Source organism: Myripristis murdjan, chromosome 9 (genome assembly GCF_902150065.1).
Source record: "Myripristis murdjan chromosome 9, fMyrMur1.1, whole genome shotgun sequence".
In the NCBI taxonomy this organism is placed as follows: domain Eukaryota; kingdom Metazoa; phylum Chordata; class Actinopteri; order Holocentriformes; family Holocentridae; genus Myripristis; species Myripristis murdjan.
The window spans coordinates 1,259,486-1,274,288 of record NC_043988.1 but is presented as its reverse complement, the minus strand read 5'-3'; the positions used below and the strand labels follow the sequence as shown (position 1 = coordinate 1,274,288).

Sequence of the window (14,803 nt, the reverse complement as noted above, 5' to 3'; positions counted from 1 at the left end):
GTTATTTTTCAGACTCTTAGCTGGGGGGAAGTCCACCTCAGAGACTGAGAGGAAGATAGCTCCACTACTGTCCTACAGAGCAGCTAGAGGGGGGAGTGATGTAATATGAAGACACAGAATATGTTGTTAGTACAACTTTCATGACCACTTGTTAACCTTTTACTTGTTTGGCGTGTCATCACTATTTTCCTCATTACTAAACTCTAGCCAAGTGATGGACTACCTTACTATCTATTATTCTGGAAACAAATGTCCTCTTTTTTTATTTGTTCTTCATATTTATTATGATGGATGAAAGGAACAGTGGGAGCAGAGAGATAAAGACTAATTTAAGCAAAAGCCTGTCGAGAAAGAGAGCAGAGCCACAGCCACTGACTGCTGTGATGGAAGAAAGAGTGCAATACTGTCTGTTGGCTATTGAGGGCAGTGTTGAGCACTTGCTGAACAGAGTACAACATATGGTGGTTAATGCAGCTAAATGCACTGAAATGATCCCTGCATTTGATTCCAAATACTTATGAGTCACTAACTGATGCTTGCAGGTTTTGGGACTAAACACCGCTCGTTGCTCTGCTCACTCTGCTCTTATATCTGGACACAGGCAGTGCTCCACTTCCCTCTGAGCTGTTTCTGTTGTTTCAGAGCCTGGTTCCTCTTGGTAGTGAGATCAAGGCCAGGATGCAGCAGTTTGTGGAGGAGAGGACACAAACCACCATGGTAACACTAGCAGCCTGTCTCTGCTTTTAATGCTCTCTGCCTGCTTCTACTCAATTTTTGTCCAGCTTTTTTTTTAAAGTACAATGTGAACGAGAGTGCGAGTGTTCTTTTTAGGCGTAGAACAATATGTTTTTTGATACCATATCCTGAATTCTCTCAGCCAGAACAAGAATGAAGTAGGAATGCAGATGTAAAACAGGTTCAACTTTTGAGGCCATTCTTAAGAACAAAAGATTAGTCTGTTGCTGATTTTACAGTTTTATTAAGTGACACACTCCTAGACAAAGAGCTCACAGAAGTGCAAGTTTCTCAGATAAATAGCGACAGTAAAAATAATATTGGACCGATACAGATATTGCTTTTTTTTTCCACAGTTGATATCGGCTGATACCAATATATCAGTCCATTTCTAGTTCCCCTCTGAGACTTAGGTCCTCCTTACATCAGAATGCTTCAAAAGACATTTGTTTTGGTGAGAGCACATGAAAATGTTTTGTGCTTTTTTCCCTCCAGTGGGCTGGTCTGCTGCTCGGAGCAGTGGGAGTGGTTTCTCTCATTGGCATCATCGTGTTTCATCTTTACAGAAGACACAAGCTGTCTCGTCAGTACACCGCGCACTCTACACTATGTTCTGTTCCAAACAATGTTTCCACTGACAGTTTTCCAGTGTGCAAAAATATGCACAACACACACACACACACACACACACACACACACACACACACACACACACAAACACTGTACACAAACTGAAAGAAAGTTTAGAAAAGCTTATTGTTCAACACATTTTGACAGGTCAGAAAGATTTTTCAGGTCCAGTAAATGTATCAGTCCTTTCTTTTTGCAACAGTGGTGCAGAGGCAACAGAGCACAGTACATTCTGCTATGAGATCAGGTTAGACTGAGACGGCTTTTTGACGGTCGATGCCAGTGCGAACATATTTAGATAGATAGATATAGTCCTCATAGTCCCGCAGGAAATTTGTTTTCACAGCCTGTACAACACAGAAACATCCAGATAACCAAACTGCAACATACAGATATACATACAGACAACCTCCACCCCCCCAGTGTCCCAATATGTACACATGTATAACACTCAGAGATAAGCCTGGGTCTATACGGGATCAGCGAGGCAGTTTGTTTAGTGCTGCTGTGGCAAAAGGGACAAAACCCTGCCAAAGCGAGCTCTTCTCTGTTTCAAAGTCCTGGATCTGCGGCCTGACGGCAGCAGGGTGAAATGTGGGTTTAGGGGACTGGGGTCTTTGACTGTTGTGGTTGCAAGGCATGTGGTAGCTCTGTCATTCATGTCCAAGATATTGGGTGTGGGGGAGTTTGGAGGCAGCATGTTTGATCCTGTTGAGTTTGTTTGTGTTGGAGATGGTCAGCATGGTGCACAAACAGGAGGAACAGTACAGCAGGATGAGTTGGATGATGCTTTCTGGTCTGAGGTTGCAAAATTTGGGCAATTTATAAAACCAGGGGCTTCAAGCCCACAACCTGCTCGAAAATACTGAAAATATTTGTGGCCCACATCCACTCAAAAGTAACACAGAGATAGGCACATTCTCAGAATTGATTTTAATGTCCAATAGAGCAGCATACAACACACACAGGCTGCAACAAATGCAGGCTGCAAAGGAGACCATTTATTCACATTTGTAAAAAAAAAACAAATGCAAAATCTTTGCAAAACCACACTCAGCCATGCAGTCAGCCAACAACATGCAGGCCACGATACAATCATGATCTCCAGTGAAACCTGGGATACATAAACTATATTCATGTGTATTTTTGTTAAATTCAATCAAAACATTGTGTTGGAGTCAATTTATGTTTAGGGCTTCCCATAGAAATCAATCTCACTTTGATCACTTCAGCAATGAAAATCTAATCAGTGAAACCTGCTTGTATCGGAGATGGACAACATTATTTTGAAAGGCTCTGTTTAACTCTTTGAACAACATTCACTTTATTTCTTTTTCTGTAAAGTTTTGTTTGTTCATTTTCATGTAATGTTTTACTTTTTTGTGGGTGAAGGGGAAGTTTGTGGTTACTTTTTTGAAAACTATGTATATTTATGGTCATTTTCTTGTAATTTAATTTTAAATACATAATAAATATATATTTATAATAATAAATCTTCTGATAATTATTTTTGTAATTTTTTGGTAATATTTGGCTAATTTTCAGGCCATTTTCATGTTTCTTGTATTATTTTTTTTTTGCTAATTATAGGTCATTTTCTTTTTATAACCTTTTTACAATTATTTTTCTTATTTTTTTTTTTTAACTGGTCTCTTGCTTAGTTTGGGTCATTTCTTGCTAAATTGCCCTTGTTTTTGAGAGAAATTGTGTTATTTTGTGCAGTTTGCAAAGTGTAAGTACTTAGGCCAATATTGGCTAATATTGGCACTATTGGCAGTTCAGTGCAAACAGCTGATGTGTGACAGATGATGTGTGGTGTGTTTCAGAGGAGGAGGCCGGCGTTCCTCACTATCGCTTCAGGAAGAGAGACAAGGTGATGTTCTACGGCAGGAAGATCATGAGAAAGGTAGATCAGTCTTGTACTCACACCCTCTAACACTGAAACAGGACCAACAACACTGAAATCAGTTCACCCAGCAGATGCAGCCTTTCTACCCATGCTGTGTTTTTTGTTATTTTAATTAATGTATCAGTCTTCAGTTAAAATATCTGCCTGTGTTGTCATGGGTTAGATCGATTTATTGGTTTGCTGATATATTGGGCCAAAAGCTGTCTTTGTTGAATATTGGTGTCCATGACTCCCCCCTCTACTTAAAAGGGGATTTTTAATATTGTTTGCCACTATTTCCTGTCTTTTGATTTGTCTTTTGTTCATTTTGCCTTAAAACAAACACATAGATACTGAATATTGCCACAACAGCAGCTTAAGGTAAAAAGTACTGGAATCACTATCAATCTTAAAGGGATAGTTCATCACTTGTGGAAAATTTGATACTATTTCTCTTTCCCATGAGCCCATGTAGGACCACTACTGTCCTACATATCAGCTAGGAGGCAAATAAAATAATATCACATTTTTCAACATAGGTGAAGTAGCGCTGTTCACCTCTGATATGATCAATATGGATATGATGCAGTTTGAATGATTAGGTGCACATTTATTGTAGAATAAATCAACAGTGTTATCTGTGGGAAGACCTCATTTGTATTACTATTATTACTAGAGGTAGCAGAAGTAGTACTAGTAGTATTAGCAGAATCATCCTGGTTTTTCACATCCCATGATGGTCTAAATCAGGGGTGTCAGACTGGTACTGTGGAGGGCCAAGAGGCTGACCAAAAACTCCACCAGGTGATTCCACTGATTAGTCCTGTCCCTTGTTGGCTGGAATGAAAACCTGCAGCCTCCTGGCCCTCCATGGCACATGGTTGGACACGTGGTCTAAATCCTCATTTGTCAAACGGGGGTATGTGGTGTGTGATATGTGGAGGTACTACAGGGGGTAAATGAGAGAAATCTGAAAATAAGGACAAATCAGGAACATATTACAGGACTGTGAAAATGTATTTTTAGATAATAATAGTAAAAGTTTGAAGTAAGTATGAAATAGAACTATACCAGAAGAACCAGTTCAAAAAAGAAAAAAAAAGCCTGAATCTTTGACTTACTAAAACATAGAGGCCACAGTGTTCGAATAAATCCACTCAGGAAGCACTAATTGCAACTGTTTCACTCAATTTATTTGTGTTAGATTTTGTTAGATTAATATTAGATTCTTCAAAAGGCTGGTTATTGTTCATTCATTACATGACCTCTATGGTTTTCTGTTGCAATTTTCGAAGCAAAATGTTGAAGAAATCAGGGAAAGGGGGAACTGAAGACAAAAAAGTTTGAGAACCACAGGTCTAAATGATCTTTCAGAGACGTCCACTCTGAGTGAATAAAGTTCTGTATGAAACACTGACTATCAATAAAGGCCAGTTCACACCAAGTCTGAACACCTGGCACAAAAACATGTCCAACAAAATTTTTCAAATGAAGCAATGCGTCTCTGTGAGCTTCCTCACACTAAGTCTGAAATAATGCGTTGCGAAGAGCTGTCATTTCCTCACAAGGCTTTGGGGTTGGAGGCCTAGAAAGTGGCATGTCACTCACTAACTTACTGACTGCCTTTTTTCAGAAATAAGATGGTGGAGCCTCCTAGTGGCAACCTTAAACATTGCAAGGGATGGTGCAGAACTAAGCTGCTGGTGCCTAAACATTGCTATGGGTGAGCACTGGTAGCAGTTCTGGCTGTATTTTTTTAGGATGCCAGGCTGAATGTTTTTGTAGGAGCTTGAAAGAAAACTGACCGACCAATCAGATTTGCTTTTGGTGCTCATGTGTCTGGATTCCAGATGGAAATGGAGCTTGCTTTCTGAGAATAGAGAACTATATGATAAAAGCCATAACAGCTTCAAAGAAGCGAAACAAAAAGAACTGATATGGCAGTCTGCTGATGAAAAGGGAACTCCACGGTGAACTTCCATCGAAAACTGTCAGCTTGTGTAGTTTCTGTAGCATTACCTTGGCTGGTGATGACAGCATTGCTCGCAAGCAAACATCTCCCCATCACTGTCGTGTAGTGGAGGACAAACCTGAGAGAGACAGATACCAGAAGCTTTGACTCAGTGTTAACATTCTGCTTCTATGCTTTCATTTAGATTTCCAAACTTTTCCTGAGAATGACAAACAAATTATTAGAATAATTTTGTGTTGCTAATTTGCATCGGACTTGGTGTGAATGAAGATAATACAGAATGCCAGCGTGGTTTCAATCCAAAAGATTATTTTTTCCCCTCAGAACATCATACTGAACCGGTCCAACCCTGACATAGCTGTCATCAGAATTATTATTATCACAAAGTGTTTGGTTGCCTGAAGGATCTTACCACTTGAAAGCAGAGCTGTTGTCCTAACATTAACATGTTTTTCTACATTCTGCTGCTGTAGGTGCAGACTCTCTCCTCAGCCTCCACTTCCAACACAAACTCTTCCTCCCGACCGCGAGCCAGGAAGAGAGCCAAGGTCCTGACTATAGCACGCAAGTGAGTCAAGAGAGAAACTATTTTGTCATGTTACTGTAAGAGTCATATGACTGAGCGAAGCAAAGTCAGACTGCCACTCTGTGCTGGCAATAAAAAAGATTAGGTTGAAGTGTGTGTGTGTGCGTGTGTGTTAGGATCCTGCGTATCCGGAGGGAGCCCACAGCCCTGCAGCCCAAGGAGCCACCTCCCTGCCTGCTGGAGGCAGACCTGACCGAGTTTGACGTGCAGAACTCCCACCTGCCGTCTGAGGTGCTGTACATGCTGAAGAACGTCAGGTAAAGACACTTTAGCCTTCCCCACAGTACACTTTAGACCTGGGCTAAGACCCCTAGCACCCCAGGGCTAACTGTGTATTTCACACTTGCTACTTAAAATTTAGGATATCCCCATCTGTTGCCCAGGGCTAATTAAACCTCACACCAAACAGGTTGTCCCTGATTTTCTGGGGTTATCCTCAAGACGTCAGGGCTATGCCTGTATTTGAATCAAGGATAGAGTCAAGATTAGAACAAAAACAATGGAATAAACTTTAACCTGGAGTAATTGTTGTTTGACTTTTTGCAAGTATGTATGAACACGTGATGTTTGTCAGTAGTTTGTTCGTATTAGGACTTTTATTATCATCCTGTTTTTTAATGTTTAGCCCAAATGTTGTTTCAGAGGCTTTTCCAGGGGCAAATTCAGGGGGAAACACTGAAAACCTGCATTTTACATAAATATGCAAATGTACAAATAAAAATGTGTTAGTATCGGTGTTGACTTTAAAAGAACACCAAGTCATTTTATGATGTTTCAGTGCCATCTAGTGGCCATTGCTGTCCACTTCCATATACAGACTCTGTTACAAGCATAGTAGTATTTCATTTATCATTAAGTTTGCACATTAAGTCACAGGTACTTGAAAGAGCTACAAGAAGAATCAAGTCAAGCTACAGCCACATGAAACATGTCAAACATATATTTTAGGCTATAAACTGTGTATGCAATAAGTCATAATGGTCAGGCTGGTTGAGAGTGACAGTGAAAGTAGTAGCAATGTCTTGCTAATCACTATGGCTAACTTAGCTACACACAGTGCATGTTGCTTATCTGAATTCCAAATGTAAACACTGATCATTAGTTTCATGGATGCAGTTATGATATGATAATGATATTGCAAACTGACTGAACAGCTGCCTGCTAAAACTGTATTCTGTAAAGTGGCACTGCCCCATAAAGGTCATTTACACCTTTTGCAAGCTAAATATTACACATTGTACCTTTAAGCCATATCATACTATTTTGCAGCAGCTTCCCCCCTGACACAGTGTCCTGTGTGTTATACGCAGGGTGCTTGGCCACTTTGAGAAGCCTTTGTTCCTGGAGTTGTGTCGTCACATGGTGCTGATGCAGCTCCACCAAGGGGAGGGGCTTTTCCGCCCAGGGGACATCGACGACAGCATCTACGTGGTTCAAGATGGCCGCCTGGAGCTGTGCATCCATGAGAGTGTAAGATTTCTTCACAGTGTCACAGAGGGCACCTCATCTCACCATCAGATTGATTTAGTCCTTTCCTTCAATGTTCCTCAGATAAAAATGCTGTCAGTGTCCTCAGATAAGGGGAGTACACATTTTTAAATGGAACCTGTGTAGGAAGCCTCAGCACTGCTCTTGTACACGTTGATGGTTGTTTCACACACAGATTTATTGGCTCTCTTTCTTGTCGCAGGACGGTACAGACGCTGTGTTGAAGGAGGTGTTACCGGGTGACAGTGTCCACAGTTTGCTCAGTATCCTGGATATTATCACTGTACGTCTACACTGCATAGACCTCCACTGGACACCACATACCACATACACATACCACATATTGTGATAGTTTTTCTAATAGTATGTTTATTAAAACATACTATGTAAAGTTCAAAGTGAAGATAAAAGAAATAAGATCAATCAGTCAATAAAACTATAGGTGTGGTAGGTGTGTATACAATGATATATCTATCTCTCTAGCCATATCTAGTTTTTTTCTATTTATTACATTGTGTTTTGTATTTTGCATTTGTCCTTTTGTATTTTCTCATTTTGAATTCTTATTTTTTTTATGCATAGCCTTACATTCACTGTATTTCAGGGCTATCCAGCACCTTACAAGACGGTGTCTGCCAGGGCTGCAGTTCCCTCCGCTGTCCTGCGTCTTCCCGCTGCAGCCTTCCAGTCCGTCTTCGAGAAATATCCTGAAACTCTGGTCCGCGTCATCCAGGTAAAGCCATTACCCCCTTTTCCCCAGTAGGATATTCGCAAATATAATAACACATGAATCAAAATATTAAACAAAAAATGATTGCTTTGAAACCATATTGGAACAAGTTCAAACAGCAGGTGTTTGCATTAATAGAGTCCTTATGTCCAGTTTTATCTCTCCCAGATGTTGATCTCCCAGGTGAATTTCTCTTTCTGGAGTCTCAAAGAGGAAGTCAAGTGTCTCTCATTATTCCAGTCCAGTCACCCATGGCTGACACCTCTGTTTTCAACCTAGCATATATGTGCATCATGCATTGTAGGGGTGTGTGTGTGTGTGTGTGTGTGTGTGCGCGCGCATTAGTCTATCTATGGAAAACATCAGTTGTAATGGTGTAATCTGTTGATATCTGAAAGAAAACAAAGTCATTCATTCCAACCTTTCCAACTTAATGAATCAAGTTCAAAGGAAGTTGGGCTGTTGGTCCTATTCCATATCAACTTTGACAGAAGCATGAAGAATTCATGTGTGAACAGAGAGTGTGTGTGAGAGAGAGTGAGAGAGAGTGAGTGAGAGAGAGAGAGAGAGAGAGAGAGAGAGAAAGCATCCTTCCCACATACAATGTCAAATCACATCACACAGGTCTCTGGAAGAATGAAAAGTTTATATTCAGGGTTTGGTCTGCTGTAATGGCCACCAGCATTATGTTAAAAAGACATTTCTCTTTTTTTGCTGTAGGTTCTTCAAAAACCTTTGCCTAAGGCTAGATAATACATCAAACAGTGTTTGTTTCATGCTCTTTCCCTCTTGTTCTCTGTAGATAATCATGGTGCGTCTGCAGAGAGTGACCTTCCTGGCCTTACACAACTACCTGGGCCTGACCACTGAGCTCTTCAACCCGGTACAGCCACACTGGGCCTTCTGAAACCACAGACACATACTTTTTCACTGAAGCTGGCTACAGCTGATGATCTTCATTATCCTTCAGTTTGACAATTTTCATCCCCAAACTTGAGTTATTCTGTTGTTACTGCTGTAATTTGATTCTCAACAGGGTGGAAAAGACTGAAACAGTATTTATGTCATCATAGGACACTAAAACTGTTCATTGCAAAGCCGGACTGATTAAATTGCTTTAGTTGGATTGGCAGCTCATTTAGGCTGAGTTTAGTTTAGTTTATTTACAAATCATTTATAATACAAATACAATTTACAATCAAGATACGTTTTGTAAAATGGGACTCTCCAGAAGCTATCTGTAACTTATGAACAGAGGCCCAAACATTAAATAATAACCATACATTACAAAACAGTTCCTTATTTCTACCTAATTTAACCTAACCTAAACACTAAGACCTCCTTAGATTCCCTAGGTGCAGAGATATTCACACACAACCAGCACATCAGTTATTGGTACATGAGAAATACATACATTCATACATACATACATACATTCAAGAGAGCAGTTCATCATTTAAATCCTCAGCTGTTTTTAGCAGTTTCATAATAAATAAAGTTAGACATAATTTAATAGCAATTTTTGTTTTAACCTCTTTGTGAAAATAGACAGAGATGCAGACTCTTTTATAGTGCTGTCAATCTCATTCCAAAGTTTTGGACCTTTACAGGTCATACTAAAACTTGTACATTTCAGTTTCCTTTTCTTTCCCTTTAAAAGTTGTTTTCCCCTTGTGTTGTGTTCATTAGTGGGAAAATAAATTGGAATGAGATGACAGAGTCTGTCATTGAGTCTAAATATTACATTATACATTACACAGGCATTATGAAAAATGTTACACTCAGTAAGCTTCAGAAGTTTGTAACCATAAAAAAGAGGATCAGAGGGAGCATTAAATTTGCTCCATGATATAACTCGTATTACTTTCTTTTGTAAGATCAGTAATTTCTCAACATAACTTATTATATAATTTCTCAACATAACTTATTATATAGTGTGAATTTCCTTCGGGATGAATAAAGTAGCTATCTATCTATCTATCTATCTTATTACAGTTTCTATTTGAGCAGAATACGATGTAATTAGTTTTAGCGATATTTAGAGCTAATATGTTACAGTTAAACCAGGAGTCCACCTTGGACAATTCTTCATTTATAAGATTTTGGAAATATTCCATGTTTTTATGAGAAAAAAATAAATTTGTGTCATCTGCAAAAATGACTTTATGCAGGATGTTAGAGGAATTCTCAAAATCATTTATATATAAGTTGAAAAGAAGCGGTCCTAATATCGAACCTTGTGGGACCCCATGTTTGATAATCTTACATTGTGATTTACTATTATTTACATTAACATATTGCTCCCTTTCATATATATAACTTCTGAACCAGCTGAGTGCGGTTCCTCTGACACTATAATGCTGCTGTTTGCCTAAAAGAATTTTAAAATCAGTGGTATCAAATGCTTTTGATAAATCGAGAAAAACTCCAATCCCACACTCACCTTTATCAATAGCGTCATTTATTCTTCCAGCAAGATCTAAAATTGCCATACTGGTTGGTATAAAAGGTAGAGTCACGTGATCTCAAGAGGAGTGAAAAACTCACTGCGCCGTTTTACTGTTCCATGAAGATGGTTTTGGTAACCTAGATGCTTCCATCCTGAGATCGTCTCTACAGGACAATAATAATCCAAGTTTTAGTGGAAACGCAGCTTCTTAGCATCAGACAGTTCGTTTATCACATACCGCTGATTAGAGTTTGTGAGTAGGTGGAGGCGTCCGTCCTGAGTCCAGCTAGCTGTGAGCTTGTCTTTAAGTTTTTTACGCAGGTCCTCCAGCAGTTTCACCCTCTTTGCAGATAGGCTCTCCAGAATGTGCATCTTTGGCGTTGATCCCTTGAACCGTTTTTTCGCTTTATAGATCTTGTCTCTGGTATTATACTGGGCAAACTTAACGATGATTCCCCTTGGTTTGTCCTTTTTGTTGGATTTAGGTCCAAGGTGATGGCTCCTGTCGATTTCTCCAGGCTGTACTTGGATGTTGAGTTTGTTTTTAGTTAGGCCCATTATAACTTCATCAGTATTTTCATGGTCATTTTCTGGAACACCAAAACCGACAAGACAGTTTCGTCTTGAATACTGCTCTTGTTCGTCCAAAGTGTCCTCCATGTCATCATATTTTTGTTGTAGGTCATCAAGTTTATTGACCGTATTTTGTAACTCATACTTCAGGGAGTCCTTTACGGACTGCGTAATGGAGTCCGTAATAGCCCTCTTGATGGGCTCAGTCAGAGAGTCCACCAGTATCTTACTGATTTTGCAGATGAACTCACAGTCCTGAAATAACGTCTCTATTTGTTTGCTTACTGTGTCTTTGATAGCATCTCCGGGTATTGTTTGTTGTTCCACTTCCCCCGATAAATCCTTGGCAGTGCCTGTGTCCCGCGTCATGCTGATTTGTTTGTTTGTCGGTGGCGTCGGGGTGAAAGTCAAACTTGCTGCTAAGTTGGTATTCCGTCACACAGAACAGCAGCCAAGTTAAGTTAAGAGAATGTTCAGACACCTTCAGTTACACAGGAGAGGCAAACATAGGTAGAGAATCACATTAAATTCATTATGTTTGTTGGTCGATGATCTGAGCTGAGTTTAGCAGCACCCGGCTCGTCTTGATGACATCACAGATTCCTTCAACTGGGCTGGGTGACCCATGCACCTATTCAGTGGTAGGGAAATACCTATATACACAGAGCCCAAATTCAAGTTTCAAGCACTCGGCATATCACTCTTACATTGCACCAACTTGAGTCACAGCATTTCATACTTGAAAAAAACACGCTCACTGGCTAGTTTCCTGTATCTACTTTTCTCTTGTTAAAGGCACAGTTTGAGAATCAGTGGTGATAACTAAGGTTAGCCAGGTGAGCTACAGCTAGTCATCTCTTACCCTTTTTCCACCAAACCGGTTCCAGGGCTGGTTCGGAGCCGGTGCCTGACTTAGCACCAGTTTTTTGGTTTTCCACCGCCCAAGCACCGGCCAAACTGGTTCCAAATCGGTTCCAAGCAAGAACCAACGGTGAGCAGGGGCTAAACAGGAGCCAGAGAAAGAACCGATGACGCGGCCCACCGCATCATTGGTGGGCGGGCTTACAGACTCAAACGGGAACAGTGAACACTATAAACGTAAAGCTAAACATACTCACCGTTTGTTCCGACCACGAATACGACGGGCAGCCGGCAATAATTGCGTTTTTCGCCTCTGGACCGCAATGTAGGCTTGTAAACACACGAGCAATATTTGCATCACTACGGTGGGTCGTCCATGTTTGTTATTGTGATTCCGAGCAAGCATCTCGCACACCCATGTGATCACGTTTTACGATGACGTCATGACGTGGCTCTGACTTGGCTCCGCTTGGCTCTTGGCCTGTGGAAAAGCAAACCGGTTCTTTGTTGGAACCAGTTAAGCACTGGCTCTAGCACCAGCACCGAACTAGCACCAGGCGTTTTTTGGTGGAAAAGGGGCATGTTGGTGCTAGGTCTGTTCATCAAGTAAAAGACACTGCTCTTAATCTATACCATTGTAAGTAAAGATGACAGAGAATGCTAGATTGAAGTTAAAAGTGTTTTCAAATACAGATCCAGTGTTGTCCACCATTTTGTTGTGACAGCATACATGATTATTTGGGCACATTTGGAGCTTTGAGATCTCTGCAATTCAATTTAGTGTTCCAACTTAATTGTTTCTCTGCACTTCTCCATGTAGAAAGTTTGATTTATCCTAACTCTGGGTTAAGTTCATTCAAAAAGGATTTCCATGTCAGTGGCTGTTAGTCATTGATTTCTCTCTGTGTGTGTATGTGTGTGTCACAGGAGAGCCAGGCCATCCCCTTGGTGTCAGTGGCCCATGTCCTCAGTGAAGCCCATCCACACAGAACCCTCCGCAGGCAGCCTTCCCACCCTGACGATCTGGGCTCAGAGAAAACTGACCCAGGTGATGACCAACAGTTGATCTTTAAACTCCTTAGTGGCTAGATGCCAACGTCAACCATCTCTTTACACAAGCTGCATGCCAGTAGTAAGACTATCCTAGTGACTTAATTAGCAAAAACTGGGTTGAAAAGTTAAATTCCATGTTGGCTGCACAGACCAAAAATGTGAATTGTTTTTTCATATTTGATAAAACCATCTATTAAGAAAGCCAGCATGGTGGATGCATGTTTGCATGCATTTTTTCAAATTATTTGATAGGATTTCGGCATAAAATATCAATGACAGTTGAACAATTTGAAAAATTATGCTGTTTGAAACTTGCTTTGGTTACATAATTAGAAAAAATAAATATTCAAAAGTTGCTAGTTATTTCAGCAGCGGAATGAAGAAAAACCTCAAGAAGGCTCAACAGTGTTGCCCAGCATCCTGGAAACACCCCCCATTTTAATACTGATATTGATATTGATTGAGCCTAGGCAAACCAGGGCATCCACTTCAACATTACCAAATCACACACTGCATCTAATGCCTATACCTACCCAGTTTTTCTTCCTTTTATCCAGCCAGTGCTTTCCATTCATTCCACTATGATATGAGAAGGAACTTTCAGAGGCTTCAGATTTTCTTCACATTAGTATTCTGTCACTGTGATAAAGTCATCTCTATTAGTTGTCCTTCAAGCAGCAGCACTGTTGCATTTTGATGACTTGAAATGGTTCCTCTGCTGGAAATAGACCCTGGGGAAATCATCAGTTGTGTGACTTTTGAATGTTGACGACTTTGTTAGCCACAGAAGCAGAGCATTATAAGTGTTTCAACTAAAAATTATATCTTAAAATCAAGCAATTTTGATTATATGTTGTGAAATCTTAAGTACCCCCGCATGATTTGCAAAATGGTTTGTTGTAAAATGTAAAATGTTGGTAATCCGGCCAAACATCCAAAGTCACTGGTATGGTCCTTTAAGCCTTAAACCTAAGCATTACAAAATAAAAGTAACTACTTTGTTTACAGTTGTAAGGGATTACCATAATGTATGTGTAACTATGAACAGTTAGTACCTGACATCACCTGCTTTATCAATGCACTACAACAGAGAGTGGAAAGTCCAGCCTCTCAGAAACTGCCATGATGAAATGCAGGAAGTCTCGCTCCCTCTCCACCCCACTGGCTGTTACAGGTAAAACACAAACCAAACACAAACCAGTACCTACTGCCTTAGAATACCTTACCTTTGCACATGTTAGACTTTAGCTGACACATGGAGGGCTCCAGTGTCTGACAGACACAAATTTGAACACAGCAGGTTGCTGTTACCAGCCATTTTGGCAGCTTGTTGGGATCAAAGGTGTGACTACTTTTTGATAATATGACTCTAAAGGAAATTGAATCGGGTCAACTGGGCTGAGTTATATGTCTAGAAGACGTTTGGCCCCTTATCCAAGTAGTGTCATCAGTTCATGCTGTTCACTAGACTAGACTGGTAGTCTCAATAGACTACCAATAGAGTACCGATAGACCACCTCAATAGATTGGTAGCTTTAGTGGGGGGCACGTGAGCATATGGAGAGGTTGGCCCTTCTGGTTATCATTAACATTGGTGTGGTTCTTGAGGGTGTTGTTTTTGATTCCCACCCTGTCAAAATGTTGACCTTCTGGTGTCATCTTGCAGGTGAAATGTCAGCTGACCTCAACAGGGTTTACGAACGAGCCAGAGTTTCGAAAGATGTGCTGCCTCCAAGTCCTGTTGTCCACAAGGTGTGTGAAGATGACAAGTGATTGAGTGTTAAATGTACCGTAGTCCAGGGATTGGCATGTGCCACTGCGGGGTCACTGGTTTGAAT

General features: G+C 40.5%; 1 protein-coding gene across 5 annotated transcripts in view; it reads left to right on the top strand.

Annotated features, from left to right (window-relative positions):
- The window catches only part of pnpla7b (patatin-like phospholipase domain containing 7b), a 49,318-nt gene that overhangs the window by 3,711 nt on the left and 30,804 nt on the right, over positions 1-14,803 (top strand). For all 5 annotated transcript variants that reach the window (XM_030059377.1, XM_030059376.1, XM_030059375.1 and 2 more), the window contains exons 3-14: positions 643-717; positions 1,231-1,318; positions 3,192-3,271; positions 5,699-5,793; positions 5,928-6,068; positions 7,122-7,281; positions 7,502-7,582; positions 7,904-8,032; positions 8,832-8,912; positions 12,840-12,960; positions 14,056-14,139; positions 14,632-14,717. In XM_030059377.1, the coding sequence (XP_029915237.1) occupies positions 643-717; positions 1,231-1,318; positions 3,192-3,271; positions 5,699-5,793; positions 5,928-6,068; positions 7,122-7,281; positions 7,502-7,582; positions 7,904-8,032; positions 8,832-8,912; positions 12,840-12,960; positions 14,056-14,139; positions 14,632-14,717 (1,221 nt within the window). The remainder of the gene's footprint in view (positions 1-642; positions 718-1,230; positions 1,319-3,191; positions 3,272-5,698; positions 5,794-5,927; positions 6,069-7,121; positions 7,282-7,501; positions 7,583-7,903; positions 8,033-8,831; positions 8,913-12,839; positions 12,961-14,055; positions 14,140-14,631; positions 14,718-14,803) is intronic.